This window comes from Fistularia commersonii, chromosome 28 (assembly GCF_037954325.1).
Source record: "Fistularia commersonii isolate RoL2024-O1a breed Wild chromosome 28, RoL_Fcom_v1.0, whole genome shotgun sequence".
Lineage (NCBI taxonomy): Eukaryota > Metazoa > Chordata > Actinopteri > Syngnathiformes > Fistulariidae > Fistularia > Fistularia commersonii.
Window position 1 is genome coordinate 2,560,850 of NC_141311.1, and position 15,780 is coordinate 2,576,629.

The 15,780-nt window shown below is 45.2% G+C and overlaps 1 protein-coding gene across 2 annotated transcripts in view; it reads left to right on the top strand.

The window, feature by feature from the left end:
- Positions 1-552: 552 nt before the first annotated feature.
- LOC147217164 (ubiquitin carboxyl-terminal hydrolase 22-like) overlaps positions 553-15,780 on the top strand; it is a 32,129-nt gene continuing 16,901 nt past the window's right edge. The window contains exons 1-2 of one of the 2 annotated variants that reach the window (XM_086175389.1): positions 553-977; positions 1,834-1,866. In XM_086175389.1, coding sequence (XP_086031515.1) covers positions 858-977; positions 1,834-1,866 — 153 coding nt within the window. In that variant the 5' untranslated portion in view covers positions 553-857. The remainder of the gene's footprint in view (positions 978-1,833; positions 1,867-15,780) is intronic. The other variant, XM_086175390.1, reaches the window with a different exon arrangement.

Genomic DNA, 15,780 nt, shown 5'->3' on the forward strand with positions numbered 1-15,780 from the left:
CTAAATCCTCTTAGATCTCTGTGTTGTTTTATTGAAATACTTCCTTTGCACAGTTTATCTGTCACTGCAGGTATATGACAAGATGATATTGATAGAAATGGCAAGATGATTGATCATTGGATAATTGCGCTTATGACTGCACTCATCGGCTATTAACGGCTCCAGGGTTTTATTAATTACAATTAAGTGTCTCTTTGTGATTAAATAGTTATATTCCTCATCGGGGACAGCTCGACACCATTCACTAAAACACCGTTGTAAAGTTTTTAACGGTGTTTGCTGCATTGTATACTCCGTGACGTCCCGAGTGGGCGGTGCTTGTGGGGACCCGGCGCTCAGCGAGGCACATCGGCGGTTAAACCCCTCCCGGCGCGGCGTGGGCTATAAAACGAGCGCATCCGACGTGCCTCGGCAGCGACGTAATGACGTAACGTTTTTGTATTGGCAAATCATGGTGTACGCTGTGCGGGCATTGTGAAGCAGTAGTTGAGTGTTAGCTGGCTAACTAGAGAAAGAAAGCTAACTAATCGTGAGAGTGGAAGTGGGGGCTAACGTTAATGGAAGCGGCAACTGTCAAAATAGCAGGAAGAGAAATTTTAGCGAAGTGATAACTTTCTCGAATGTCTACATCAACACATTTTTTATAGGGTTGATTATAGTTCGCGGTTGTCAGATGCCCGGGGAGCATTCTGGAGACTACACCGATTGTCCCATTTCTAAACGGAAACCATTTCTGGAACAGATAGTTCGTGCTAGCTAGCTCGCTAGCTAGCTAGCCGAGTGAATCATTCGGGACACTTTTCATTGACACTTAAAGAAAAAAACAAAACAAAACAGAACCGAATGTTTTGTTTGTCATGAGTCCGGCCGGGTGCTCCCATGTGAACGGTTATAAAGTGGATAATTGGAAACAAAATCTTCGAGTCATATACCAATGCTTTGTTTGGAGTGGTACTGCTGAGACCAGAAGACGCAAGGTAAAAACACAGGAACTGCACGGCAGCCTCTTAAACTAAAGTTACTGTTAATGTGCCTCTTCCTTGTCTTTATCCCGAGTGCAAATTCTGTCTCACTCGAAGCACACTCGCCTAATCGACTACAGAGAAAATCGGGACTTTTTCTCTCTTTTTTTTTTGAACCAACTGCTCTCTTGCAGCAGTATTACCGCTAGTAACTTAATCGAGGTTAGCAAGTAACGCTTTTCACCGGTAAGTTAGCTAACCGGATCCGCGGAGAGCGGCTTCCCTGCAAGCACGCAAAACTTAAGCAACGATTAGTTATTATTATTATTTTTTATGTGCATCCCCGGCGTGTCCGTTGGCTGAGGGGTCTTGTGTTGTAACGGTAGATGCAGATGCGGTTAGCACCGGGTGATGGCTAAAACTTGGGGGTTCGAGTAGAGCGGGGCTGCGGGGCGATCGTTTCCAACACCCAATCAAGCCATTGTGTCGTCCCGCACGGTAGCTAATACTGAGCGGCTCCCCTCAGATCGCAGTGCTCGGTCTCCCTCCGGATGCCGGGACCTTAGCGAGATGTGCACATTATATTTATTTTTTTTTCTGTTATTTTTGCAGCCCGTTCAATATCCACACGTTCCTTGTAGCTCCGGGTAGTTCTCAGAAACATGATGTCACCACTGGACTATGCCGTATTCACTTACGTCCCCCTCCATGTCTATGTTAACTTACTTGTGTTATGTGCTGCAATGTTCATCCTATTTAACAAGAAACAGCTACTTCGTTACAAAACGTTTTACAGTTTGCTTGACTGCTGTCGTCAGATATCCATATGCATCTCTTGTCATACATTTTTTATTTTGTTGTGATAAAATAGGTGCTTCAGAGTGATGCAGGATGGCCAGATCTGGTGAGTTGATAATTATCCCTCCTCATCTTGCATTGACATCCTGTAGCTAGTTGAAATGAATAAGAGTTGGCTTGCTTTCTCTCTCACACTCCTCCTATACCTGTGTGCCTCAGAGCCCTTTCACCCAGTGATCGCTCAAGAGCAAAGCATCTCTCTGTGCCCCCCTGTCCCCCCGAAAGAATCAATCTGTCGTGCATCTCAGAAGATGCTTTGCCGCCGTCAGTAATATTTCGGTGAGGGCTGGGCGGGAGGGGGGGCACGAGCAGTCAGTGCATGCCCTTAGTGCATCGACGACATCCGACATGCTTTTTCTTTTAGAGCGACACACACCTCGTCTTTGTTAAGGTTGTAAGCGTATCGCAGAGAGAGGGTTATCGGGCAGTGTAGCAGCTGATCCTGCAACAGTTTGATCCGATGGCCACCACTTGTATCTGTCTGTTTTCCATCTTGCTGTCTTGACATGTATACTTAATTACCCTCCTTACGGGATCATACTTTTGTCAACATTGCACATTATTTTGAGAAGCAGCATTTTCCCAAGCCAGGTCTGACGGCCGCTCTGTCTCAGCACTAAACCTGCCTTCCACAATAATCTCCTGCTTCCAGTGTCTTTCCCACCCGTTATTTCATGCTTTACCTCCATTTTTCTTCTTAACGACCGACATTTCACTGAGAGAAACCCTATCGATGTCAGCGCACGGTGAGGTTTGTCTTCCGTACTGTTTTTCCAGATGTCTTTGCACATGGTAATAATGACACGCTAAGCATGCTAGCTTTTGTAGATCTCATCGCTAGATTGCATTCATACGGACTGTATCGTATCCCTTTATATTGTGCTGCGATGAATATGTTTCTATATTCTTGGCGTGTGCAAAGCACCAGCGTCCTAGGTCACTGATCGCTGCCGTCCGTTTTGCTTTTAAATGAACACCACGTAATTCTCTCCACGTGCCACCCCAACAAAATCCACCACTGGCCTCGGTTCAAAATTCTAATACACTTGGAGTTTGAGTAAAGGACACATTAGTCGCAAATGGCTGACACGCTTTTACTTTGGGGGTAATTTTGTGATTTAACATCCTTGTGGCTCCCCTTTATACAAAGCCAATGTCTGGATCTGTCACTTACTGCGGTATTTCAACCAGATCCTTCAACACAGCTTGCAAAAAAAAAAAAAAAAAATCCGTCGGTGCTTTTAATGGCCACCTGTCAGCAGGATTTTACTAAAAATCCGATTGCCGCGAATCTCCCTGGAGGACTAAGGCGAAGGAAGGTCGTTCGCAGAGGTTCCCCTGTCTTCCAGATCATGATACTTGTTATTTAATCTTGTCTTAGCAACTGGTCTTGCTCATTTTATTTTATTTTTAAGACGTTCCGCCCGTCGTGCGAGGAGCCCCTTGAGTTCTAACTGGCTGCTGGGAGTTGTAGGGATCTCTGCGTGGGACTGGGGGTGGGCGCTGATCTGTTTTGCCTTGTGCTCAGTGTGAACAGGGGGTCTGGAGGGACAAAAGACACTTGTCGGGTAACCCGAGTTGGGTTTTGTTAGCATCAAGTGTGAGTCGCCGGGAACAAAAGAAGGCGAGCTGGGGGTTTGAATCGAAACTTGGGTGAGGAGTTGAATTCAAACACCGGCCCAGGTGACTCAACCAGTTCCTTTTGTTCCTGATAGCCCCCGTTTTCACTGAGCGCTCAGGACAGATCGGGGCCGCTCCTCCCGGGCTCGCATACAAAAAAAAAACTCCCCGCAGTCGGAAGCCTGTTAGTGGAGGGGTGAGATGTCTTTTAAAAAAAAAAAAAAAAACTCTAACAGATCCTGTTGCAATGACAAGATTAAACAGCGGACCAGATTGTTTACATTTGGGGCGGGTCTGTTTAATGAAGAGAAAGTGTCCTTTTTCTCACATTGAAACAAAGGGTTAAAGCGTTGATAGCCCTTCTAGGTCAACAATGGACTGTGAGCAGGCTGACCGAGGAACTCTGATATATCCTAGTGTGTGACGTTTGTGTAATAACACACACAAGTCCTCTATCTGTCCTTGCTATCTCAGAATGAAAAGATGTTAGCATAGTCCATCAAACACCCGTGATGTGGCCTTCCTCCGTACTGTCCTTTATGGAGCTACGTAACAGCAGATACACTCTAAGCGGTGTCGGATAAGATATACTTCCTCCTCCTTTAGGGGCCGAAGCCTTTTGAATGTTGATGTTGTGTCGAGACCGAGTCTCCCTCGGCAGAGCCTTTGCACTGAAATGCTGTATTTCATTTCTCTGTTCCGTGAATGTTTTTTTTTTCCCCCCTCTGTAGTCAGTCATCAGTAACCTACGCGCGGTTACCTAAAGCTACAATTGATTCCGAGACGATGTGCAGGAGCGCCGGTAGAAAATCCCTCACCTGCAATGCAGCCACAGTCTCGAAGCCTGAAGGGTAACAAATGTCACAGTGAATATCAGTGCGGAGTTTTCAGTAATGACACCCGAGCCAAATGTGACTTTGGATTCGTTTTTGATCAGGTGACCTTGTTCAATAATTAGTTTTGGCTGTATCGGGAGTCAGGGGGGTGGGGGGTGGGGGTGTATTCATTACTGAGAATGTTCGTCTACACTTTGCGTCATTTTACCTCTCGGAGCGATCGCGCAAATGTGTCAACTGTACTCAATGGTAAATGTGATATTATCGCGGGTGTTCTATCATTCCCTCAGGTGTTTTGGATTTCACATAAACGTGACACAATTGTTGTATTTGAGCCAAAACCGATGACGATGTCCTACAGTTGCACTCGGATCAGCACACGATATCACAGAAGTATGGAAAAAACATGGTCGAAAGCAAATTAAGATACACAAGTTATCACACGTGTCGTGTCCGCAGTGTTAATGTGCGTCACACGCTACTAGCATAACATGCTAGCATCATTTTTTTTCCAACGTTCTGCTCTTTATTTCTATGTCTTAAGCATGATCTTTAGGCGTTAACCTCACGCAAAGGCCTTCCTCGCTTTGGATTCGGTTCGTGTTTGCTCCGTTCCTTGCGGTCCACGGTCCTCCGGGTTGTGGGCCACGGATGCGTAGCTTGCACAGAAAGATGTCGGCGCAGCTTATGAACACAAACCCGCCTCCGCTTTTAACAGCTGAATAAACTTCCCCCCAAACCCCGGTGATATTTATAATTTATAGTTTGTGAATGACTTAGGTGGTGCTGGAGGAGAGATACTTTGAATATTCATGCGGGGCGGGATCATTTAGCTTGCTCGCGCTCCGCCATCCAGCAGTTTGGTGGCTGTAAAAATGGACTTGATACCACGGGAAGAACAATACGCGAAGGAACCCGCCCGGCGTTTGATCGGCAGCCGTCGCGTGGCGTTAACCTGCAGCCCGGGTGGATGTCGGCGAGCTGGGCGGGGTTCGCAGAATGTTAAATTCTTAAGTGCTTTGAAGACCCAGCTGCGTGTCTGATTAAAGAGGCACGGGTTGTGATCAGAGGGCCAACTGAACTCGACTTTTCTCTCTTTTTTTTTTTTTTTTTTTTTTTTCGGATTAATCATAAATGATCAGAAGAATCCCGGCTCCGCCTCGCCCACGTGTGACCCCCCCTCCCCCCACCCCCCCACCCCACACACTCACTCCCACTCCATTCCGCATGAGATGAGGGAGGATGAGAGAGAGAAATCATTTTCTAGATGTTGAGGGGAATCTGAAATGTAGGGAAAGGGAGAAAAATCCACAGATGACTCATTTGCTTCCCCCCCCCCCACCCCCCACATCACTCCTTTCTCCTTTTTGTTCTTTCCCTCCCCACAAAAAATAAACATTCAGCGAGGCGCTGCCTGTCTCAGAGAGGGGCCGGCTCGGCTCCTGCGCTTTGAGCGGGTCTTTGTCATCGCCGGCTCCTTGACTCATCAGCATACGTTTTTAGCATCGGGATCCATTCCACCGACTTCCTCACAAGATTTTTTTTTTTTTTTTTTTTCTTCCTCTCCCCTTCTCTTCTTCCTCCCACATAAGCCAGGGCGATATCGCTAAATAATTCCTTGTGGTGAAACGCTGGGTCGTCGATACCAAATAGGTTTAGCCGGCAAAACTTTAAAAACGCGCTCAACAGATTCCCGGCAGTCGGCACTAATGCGCTCACTGCGCGATGTGTGTGTGTGTGTGTGTGTTGTCATCTCAGCTGCTGATGGTGCAACCGAAACGTACGTCTGTGAAAAGACGGGCTGTTTGACGGTCACCTAGGAGCGTACGAAGGAATACGGTCGTCCTGTGTGTGACGGGAGAGCAGGGACGCGCGGGCTTTGTTCGGACGACCCGACTTTGCTTGCAGGATTTTCACGGCATTGCACACGTCGCTCAGACACTCAGCAACCACATGGAATGTCTTTCTTTTCGCAGGTTAATTTAGTTTCTGTTTTGCCTACTCCCGCCCTGTGCCTGTCTTTGTCTGTCCTCGCCTTCATCTATCAAATGAAATATTATTTCAGACCCGAAACCTCACTACCTCCAGACTACGCCGTCACAGCCGAGCAAAAGTTGTGTTTTCAGACTTGCTCCACTTGGTCTCATTTTCAAATTGCATTCATCGTAATTGTTATACTAAAATTCCGCTTTGCATTCATTGTTCATGCCTCTTCACACATGAGACGTGATGTCACACTTCATTTTCCGGCCTTCACCCTGACTTTTTATCCCTTATCTTGTCTTTGCCCCCCTCGATGTCACTCCCGTTCCGCATCCGGCGCGGCGTTCAGTCGGTCAGGCCCCGGCCCCCGTTTTACACGGGGCGTTAAAAGGCCGCTCCGTGATCCAACCAAAAAGTGGCCGACCTTTAAATGTGTGACTTTCACTTCTGCCACGGCGTCTCCACGCACTCCTCCGTCATCACGTGGGATCCGATTCTACTTTTTTGTACCACGCCGTGTATCTGTTTTAACAAGCAACCCCTGCGCATATGTTGTTCATATCGGGTATAAAAGTAGCATCATTCTTTATTTTCTGCCCTATGATTGATTTTTCTCAATGTTTTAATTTTGACCACCTTGTTATGGATGCTGTCGTGAAGAGAGGGGAGGGACGTGGGGGCGCTAAGAGAGACGGAGATAGATAGCGCTAAAGAATAACTGCTAAGCAGCGGACCAGCGAGGAACAGAGGAAGCAAAAGATGATGGCCTGCACTAATGAGAGAGAGAGAGATTAGTTGGCGGTTGAGGTAGAATTAATTTTAAGGAGGGTTATAGCATCCCTCCTGTTAATTTCTAAATAACACACATCACCCCAGACAAATGCCCGGTCGCTCTTTCCCTCCTTGAGTAATTCAAAGGAGACGAGGTCGGGATAAAAGAGACCGGATCCGGTCATTAACGTGTTTAATATTTCCCAGTCGTGTGAATAAAGGAAACGCAGACGTTGCGGTCTCAGGGCGGGGGAGTGTTTACGCCTGTATCTTTTGAGCGGATCACTCCGAACACGATGTGTGAACCGGGTGGAACGGCGGAGACTCGGACCGATTAACGAAACTAGCAAACGGCCACACCCGACCCGACCCGGAGAAATCCGGGGCCCGATGTGTCACCGTGATGTGTTTTCCACGCGCTTTTCGCGAGTCAGAGATAGGCCGCTCGATTCTGAGCATTTTATACAGCAGTCACAAGATGCCCGTCCAATACATTTGCAGGTGTAGAGAAATATTAAGCTGTCAGCCTCACTTGGATTAGGTCTGCACCGATGATCAAAAAGAAGCATTTGGAAAAAATCAGTTTGGTCAAGTTTAAAAATCTGGGAATGCAGTTTTGTTTTGTTTTTTCTTTCTCCTCTGGTTGTAGAGCCCAAAACACATTTCTTGCTGGGTACACGCCCGGGCCGCGGTGATGGATTGGGTTGCCGGTGTTTTCTGCGGAACCGGACAAAGAATACGTAGATGTGTGCCGTGCGTTTGTTTCCGATACGCACGCCATAAAGAAAACAACTTCCACACAATTTATTGCCGCTTCAGGCAATCCTGGACTAACAGTGGTCGCCCGTTGTAGCGCGCTCCATTGTTTTTCTAGAATTAGACCAATTACAGTTTTGGTTTACGGACTGATTACCTCCCGTGCCTTTTCACCAATCGGACATTGTTGTTTGTGCCGTGGCGGTTGTTTCTTCTTTCGAACCGTATGCCGATACTGTGTCGTTTCTGCACCGAGAAACCGAATTCTACCCGTATCTACCTGGTCACCTCATTCAAATGTCGCTTAGTAAAATGATTCTGTGATATTTTCCCGCGCAGAACGTGTCGTTTTTTCTTTCTGTGGCCGAGAGGAAGATTTTTCTATTTGGATTGTTTTTTCAAAGCTGATGTTTAACCATGTTTCTGTTCCTCTCCGGCCTGGTTTCAAATTGATTCATTTGAATGTACCACCACTCTGTATGTTCTATCTGCTGCCACCGCTTGGAGAAACTAACTAATTCTGCTTTAATTGGCCCCGCATTAAATATTTATAGCAGCAAAAAGAGGCGTCTGTTTTACAATAAACATACTGTTTGTTTTCGGGATAACGAGGTCTAATATGTTGCGTTGACCGTGTAAATATGGATGTTCACGTGGCTCAACAAGAGCGTTGTTTTAGAATTTTGATGGAGGTCCACCCTAAGCCTCCTCTCGCCAGTTCCCCATGACCGCTTCCCGCTCACTCTCCCCTCCCACATTTCATTGTTCCTCCATCTGAAGCCGGCGGCTCTCATTTGGCCGCCCAACAAGCTCTGAAAGGCATCGCCGCAGCCGAGCCCGCCGCTCGTGGCCCCAGCCAGCCGTCGAGGCTGCTGTTGCAGACCTTTCCTAGTACTACCATCTGGCTAATGAGCTGTCAGTCTTCCTCTGGAGACTGACCAAACCAGAAGCCAAGAGGTAATCAATCTCCCGTCACTGACACGCAGGTTGGGGGGTTAAATAAATTCTGCATTTGATTCCCCATCCTCCCTAGATGTATTCAATCTTTTCGTTTTGTCCGTATTTTCACTTTTGGAAGCTCCTCGACGGACCGGTCGATCAACCGTGCCTGCGCTCGGTGCTGTTGGTGGCGGGGGGGGGGAGAAAAAAAAAAAAAGTCAAAGCCAGCTTTTGATGCGAGCAGACTTGAGTCCAACACGATTATTCAGACGCTGTGACCTGAGGGTACCAGTCACATGAACAGCCCCTCTTGAATGGCCATGAGTGTGGGTGTTGTGTTCTTCCAGCGCTGAAGCCTGAGCTGTGGGCATCTGGTAGCTGCAGGGGCTAACAAATGATTGCACAGCCTTTTGTTGAGCTGGAACTTGACTAAACCATCTGTGCAGATGAACGTAAACACACTCCCTTCGACGTGAAATGCTCTTATTATACATGTCAGTCTGGGGCTTCTTGTTGATGCGTTTCTTTTTTTTTTGTGCATCATTAGTCATGCTCAATAACATGATTGTGAACAAGGCCTTCTGTGTAAATGGGATTCTTCCCCCTATATGTGGCTCTGGGGCTTTTTTTGTCATGATTATTTACTATCGAAACCTCTCTGAAGGTGCTCGGTGTGGCGTTTGTACTTTTTAAAGAGCCTTTTCCGTGCCTCGGGTCCAAAGTCGCTCAAAATGGAAACTCGTGTACTCCCTTTTAAAGAAGCTGAGATTTCCAAAAGCGGAACTTTATTGCATGATCTCAGTCTGATTCACACCAAAACGCAGCGATTCACACGGTTGCCGTGGACACGACTTTATTCGTGCAAACACACCGAACCGGCCCGAACCCTGAAGGACATCCGAGCCGTCCCGCCTGGGGCACGTCCGCTTGTTTCCCCACATTTCTACATTTCATACCGGCTCGTTTCTGGAGCTGGTGTGACACTAAACTTCATAGTCTGCAGCTCAGGGTTTAGCTTTAACGTCCTTATAGCAACGTGTGACAGTATGAGGCCAAATCGCACTCCCCAGCAGTGCTTCCCGTCCTCCACCACTCGGATTCACGGGGCTGAATTGGAAATAAATTTGCGCACAAGACCACGCGGGGTGTCAGTGTACGTTACGAGGGATATACTGTAAGTCAAGAGAACAGTGTAAAAGTCATACTTTGTGTCTTTTGGATTGTATAATGACGAGTGTGTGTGTGTGTGCCGCCCTCTTCATTTTTACTGGGGATTGTTCGTATTAAAAACGTGTATTTGTGTTTTGAGCACTCTGCAAATGTATACCCGTGTCAATATTAGGGGAGTGCATTTGGAGTATAAATACTGGTGGATTTGGGGAGTTAATCTTGACCCTCTGGCGAGTTACAACCGGAGCGAAGTGTATTTCAAAGACAAGACGGTAGTCACGCATAAAATTGGATGACTTATCAGTTCTTTGAAAATCACGTCCCGTTCCCAGTTTGCATAAATATATTAACTGTAAAGATAATGTGAATATTTATTGTGAGTCACACAGATATGTGTGTGTGTGTGTGTGTTAAGAAGTATGTCCTGGCTAATAGAGTGTGAAGCAGCATGGTGAGTCACTGCGCTCATATAGCAGCGCTCCACTCAGTATTGACTCTCCCCCTCCTTCCCAGTCTGTTCCTTGCAGCAGTCGGAGCAGGCTTTGTAGAGCCAGACCTTTTGTCCACATCATAATTGTCCCCGTCATCCTCTCTCCTCCTCAGTTTTGGCTCATCATGTTACTGCCTCTGCTTGGCAAAATGAATGCATTAACCTAAATGCTGAGGGAGGAGTAATGCAGTCAGCTGGAGTGCACGTTGAAGGAGAGGGAACGCGTTAGGCAGGCAAGGTTATCGGATTCGATACGAAATCTGCCGGGACGAAATGGCATTCGGATATTCCATCTCAAAAAAAAAGATCTTTTTTTTTTTTTTTTTTTGAACGTCAGACGTTTGCCTGTCGTTTACACAAAATATACGGATCAGCAGAAGAACCAGGTGTGTCTGGAAGGTGGCTTCTCGTCAAGCCGCTGACGCACAGCGCGCACGTGCAGATGTGACCACATCGATGGGACCTTCCCCAAACATCTGGGGCCAAAATTTGCCAAAACTGAAACTGTAAACCAAACTGTAGGTAACACAGGCAGCGATTTCAAATCAATTCTTTATTTTAATAAATAAATAAATGATGTAATTAAATCAATAAACTAATAAATAAATAATACAGTATACCCTTGTTTTTTGCGGGGGTTACGTTCCAAAAAGAACCCATGACAGGCAAAATCCGTAAAGTAGAAACCTTTATTTTTTTTTTTTACAATTATTATACAATAAAATACTCTATTATACATTGAAAAGAAAGAACAAACCATTTTACAGGCTCAATCATTTGTGTCACAAATAAAAGTACTGTACTTTAGAAACGTTTTTTTCAACAAATAACTTCTGTACTGTCAAATAATAATTTTAATAATCAGTGTGAACAGAAGGCTTCAAATTGCGGAGATTAGCACCGCCCACCGCGACCTTATTGCTGCTGCGAAACTTATTGCTGCCGTCGTCTTTATGTTTTTTTCTTCCTTCTTTATGGAACGAATGGAAGATTCATTAATTCCGTAATGCCGGCCTACAGCCGCATAGCTTTTACCTTCCCTTAGCATGTCCAGAAGTTTAACTTTATCTGCGATAGATAGCATCTTCCGCTGCCTTTTGGGCCCTTTTGTCGGTCCAGAGCGTTTTCTCAACATTATGGGTTTTAGAGAAACTCCAAATTGCAAGAGAATTTGCACGTATGTCATGTAAATTTGGCAAGCTGTTTCACGTACGTGCACATATTAAACTGCAACGTTATTGACGCACAGGTAGAGAAGAAGCGGAGTGACTTTTTAGCCAATCAGAATGCAGAACACAATGCACGATGCAAATCCAACAAGTCGCGAAACCGTGAAAAGTAAACTGCGTTATAGCAAGGAATCACTGTAAATAAAATAAAATAAATGTCATAAATAATAAATGACAATAATTCTTATGAGTAATTATACAATTCATCAATTTCAGTTTTTAATCGCAAAATAAGTTCAGATACTGCATATTACCGCTTGTAGGTCTGCCTATTAAAATAACGATCATTAAGAAGATTTGCACCGATCAAATGTGAGCAACAAGAAATACCAGCGGGTAACCAAAGATGTATCAGGCGTCTGTTTATCCAGCGAATATCTTTGCTCTTTTCTCCTGTCATTCATCAGCTCAGTAGAGGAGCGGGTCTTTGACCTCGGCACCGGCCCGGCTCGCCCCGGAGAATGCGTCCCATATGGGAGACGTCGTGCAGCAGCGGCGCAAACATGAGCTCGCTACGCTATCCGCCCAACAGTTGTTCCAGTCATCTGAGCCGGTGGCTGATCAATAGCTGCTCTAATAGAACATTAAAAGCCCTCGGTGCAGAGAGATAGAGGACTGCTGACAGTGAGGAATACGCAGCCCGTGAACCGTGGTGAGCCGGGGCACGGATAGATGTTCTGAGGAGAGTGGAGGCTGGGGGGGGGAGGAGGAGGGCAAGGCGTGGCGTTGGCATGGTTTCTTGTTTTTTTGACTTGGCTTTTTGGTGCAACGCAGGAGACGTGCAGATTGACAGCGTTGCTGGGATGAGCGTATGCGCGAATTTCCTCCCGAACATATTTGGCTCTTCCGGACATACTTTAAAACTCAAGTCCTCTTTTAATACTACATATCCCTTTATGTACTCTGCCCTTCATTTGCCTTTGCAAGTCATTCAGGTTTAAAGGATCTGTAAGATGCAAATCCTTACCTGGGAGTACTTATTCACTTATTTGTCTTTTGCAATAAATATTCCTTTTTTTTTTTTTTTTTGGCTCAATCCCCCGTCTCTTAAAAAATGTAAAATCAGAGTAAAGCATGTGGTCCACATGAGACGTGAAAGTCCTAACATCCTATTAACTCAAAATTAGGGCTGTCAAAATAAATGCGTTAATCCAGATTATTAATTTGGGTATTGGGTTTGATCGTGCATTTAACACAAGGACTAGAAAATCCCACAATTCCACTCAGCACTCGGTACAAATTGGACTCTCTTCGGGACGTTTGAGTCCAAACATGCTCAAGACGGAACAGTCGAGCGACGTAAAGTAGCCGTCGCTCCCCGCAGGAGGGGTTTTACCCACCACATCCACGCCGAGCAGAGATTAGCAGGGGATTCCTCTGCAAGGACTTTGGCTGCCGCCACGCCCGTTTCGGGCCAAACATCAGATACCGCAGACGGGTCTGTCTCAGCAGCTGGCTAAAAGAGGGCCACCTGAGCATTAATCATTTGTTTGATTTAAAAAGAAAGTAAAAAAAAAAAAAAAAAAAAAAAACTGATTGTTACATTTATTTATTTATCTTTTTTTATTTTTTTATTTTCATTTTGCAGACGCCGCCACATTTGTTCTACTGTTTAAATTAATCAGGGGGCTTTTTGCCTGCACAAAGTGACGCACAGCATAAAATGCATGGGTGGTTAATTAATGCAAATAATCTGAAATTAATCTAAATTAATCTATGTAATTAATCGGACTAAAATATTTAATCGTTGAAAGTCCCATTACAAATATGTGATTAGTTTTGGACGGTAAGACATATAGGAGTGATTGAAATTCAAGATTCTTTGTCAGGCAAGATAGCTATACCTTCCAACCTTCACCATGCGTGAGGAAGTCTGAACTCCTTTGGCTCCCGGCTGACACAGGATGACGACTATCTTTAATCTAAAAAAAATAAAAACTGTGCAATATTTCATTTCACTGTGCAATATCCAGAACTGTGCAATATTTCATTTCATAACAGCTACACTACAATTTTTCCTTTTATCATACTATTGTGCACTCCTTACCTCACTTGTTACTAAGACACTTATAGTTTTATCACTTGTTTACTAAGACACTTTATAGTTTCACTGAGACACTTTATAGTTTATAGTTTATTTTTATTTCTAATTCTGCCTTTTTCTTTTTATTATTTATTACTGTTATATTTTCTGTAACTCTGGCACAACATTTCCTTCGGGATTGATAAAGTTGTTCTGATCTTATCTACCAGTGGCGTGGCGAACATCTCGTCATATTTGCCTGCTCCAGTTTCGTCCGCTGTATTTCAGTTTATCCCAACAGACCCCTTTGACTGACCAGAGTGTCTTCTCTGAACATCTCAGCTGGTTAGCTGGTGGCCATGTTTCTGGTGTTTTCACCCCGAGCAGCCGTCAGGAAGCTGAAGCCGTAATCTTACATGCCGTTGTTTTTTCAATCATACACGTGCAGAAGTTCACTCCCGCGGATAAACCATTTCAATGGTGGAGATACTCCCGTAACTGACATCTTGTTTGGTATTTATTTTACTCATTACTAAACACAACACCTCCATGTTTATTAGGTTAAGTTCTCGTGCTTCAGCCCAAAATTCAGTTCCTAAGCCTGTCTATGCAATAGTTGCATAAGATAAGATAAGATAAGAACAACTTTATTAATCCCGAAGGAAATTGTTGTGCCAGTTACAGAAAATATAACAGTAATAAATAATAAAAAGAAAAAGGCAGAATTAGAAATAAAAATAAACTATGAACTATAATGTGTCTCAGTGAAACTATAAAGTGTCTTAGTAAACAAGTGATAAAACTACAAGTGTCTTAGTAACAAGTGAGGTAAGGAGCGCACAATAGTATGATAAAAGGAAAAATTGTAGTGTAGCTGTTATGAAATGAAATATTGCACAGTGAAATGAAATATTGCACAGTTTTTGTTTTTTTTTTGTTTTTTAGGTTAAAGATAGGTTTTTATGGTTGCTGGCGGCTACCATAAAAACCTATCTGGAGATATGGAGACTTTGCTTCTGCTGTGTCTCAAATCTTGGTCTTTCTCTTCAGTTGGGAAATTATGGGCTAAAGCTGCTGCAGCAATCCGACCAAATTGTCCCACCTTCGCTTACATTTACCGCACTTCGGTTTGCTACATCCTACCGTCGGTCTGCCGGTGATATGGACCGGCCAGCTGGGGTTTGTCAACGTCGCCGTCCAATACATCCATCGACATATCGGCCGCGTTTTAATTGCACCGCGCGGCCAATTCGTCGCAACAGGTCATCAGGGAGCGAAACTTTGTTTTTCTTTTCAAACGGCCTCTTCAGACCGAGCTTAAAAATTGGCCGGTGAACGTCGCCGTCTTATTGGAAGGAGAATTCCAAGCGGTTGTGTGGCCTGCTCTCAGGCAGAGTATCAGAAACTGAAAGCCTGTGAAAGTCCCCTGCCAATGTGTCACCTTTGCTGGAACCCCACCCCCCCTTTTTTTTTTTTCTTTTCTTTTTTTTCATCTGTCTGCTTTCTATTCTCTGTGTTCTCTCTAGTGGGCAACTCATCGCAGCAGATCCGCAGTGTAAAGCAGCTCAGATTAGATCACTCTCTCCTCCCCGCAGCAGGGGTTTTATTCCGTTTGCCCCTCCCGAAACAGGGGCTGCAGATGAATCTTTGCCCCGCCTTTACGTTACCGAGTCGGAGCAGTTCGACCCCGACGGAAAACTGACCGCCGGCGCGTTTGTCGACCTGCTCGCTGTTCTCAAAGCACTGGATTTGTTGGTCTGGAGATCTGCATCGCGGCTACGGAAGCGTACTCGCCGGTGATACGCAGTGCAACACTGAACATCACGCGTGATTGGATTACGCTCCCTTTTGAAGATCTACCATGTCAGCCCCTCCCATTGCCGTTCTCAATGCAGTCACGTTTGGGATCGTCCACATCCTATGATGTAATTCAACTGCATTCAACCCCACAAGTGATTATTAAGTTTGTGTTCATAGCAGGCTCATTCATACACATTGTGCTCCTCAGTGTTTTACGCGACTGAATGGAATATGGGGGGGGGGAGAAAAAAAATTCAACCGGGCAGGATGTTCCACTCTGCCAACACCGCCTTGCGTTTCAGCCTCAAAGTACATTTGCTGTGGATTTGTTTTTTTTTTTTCC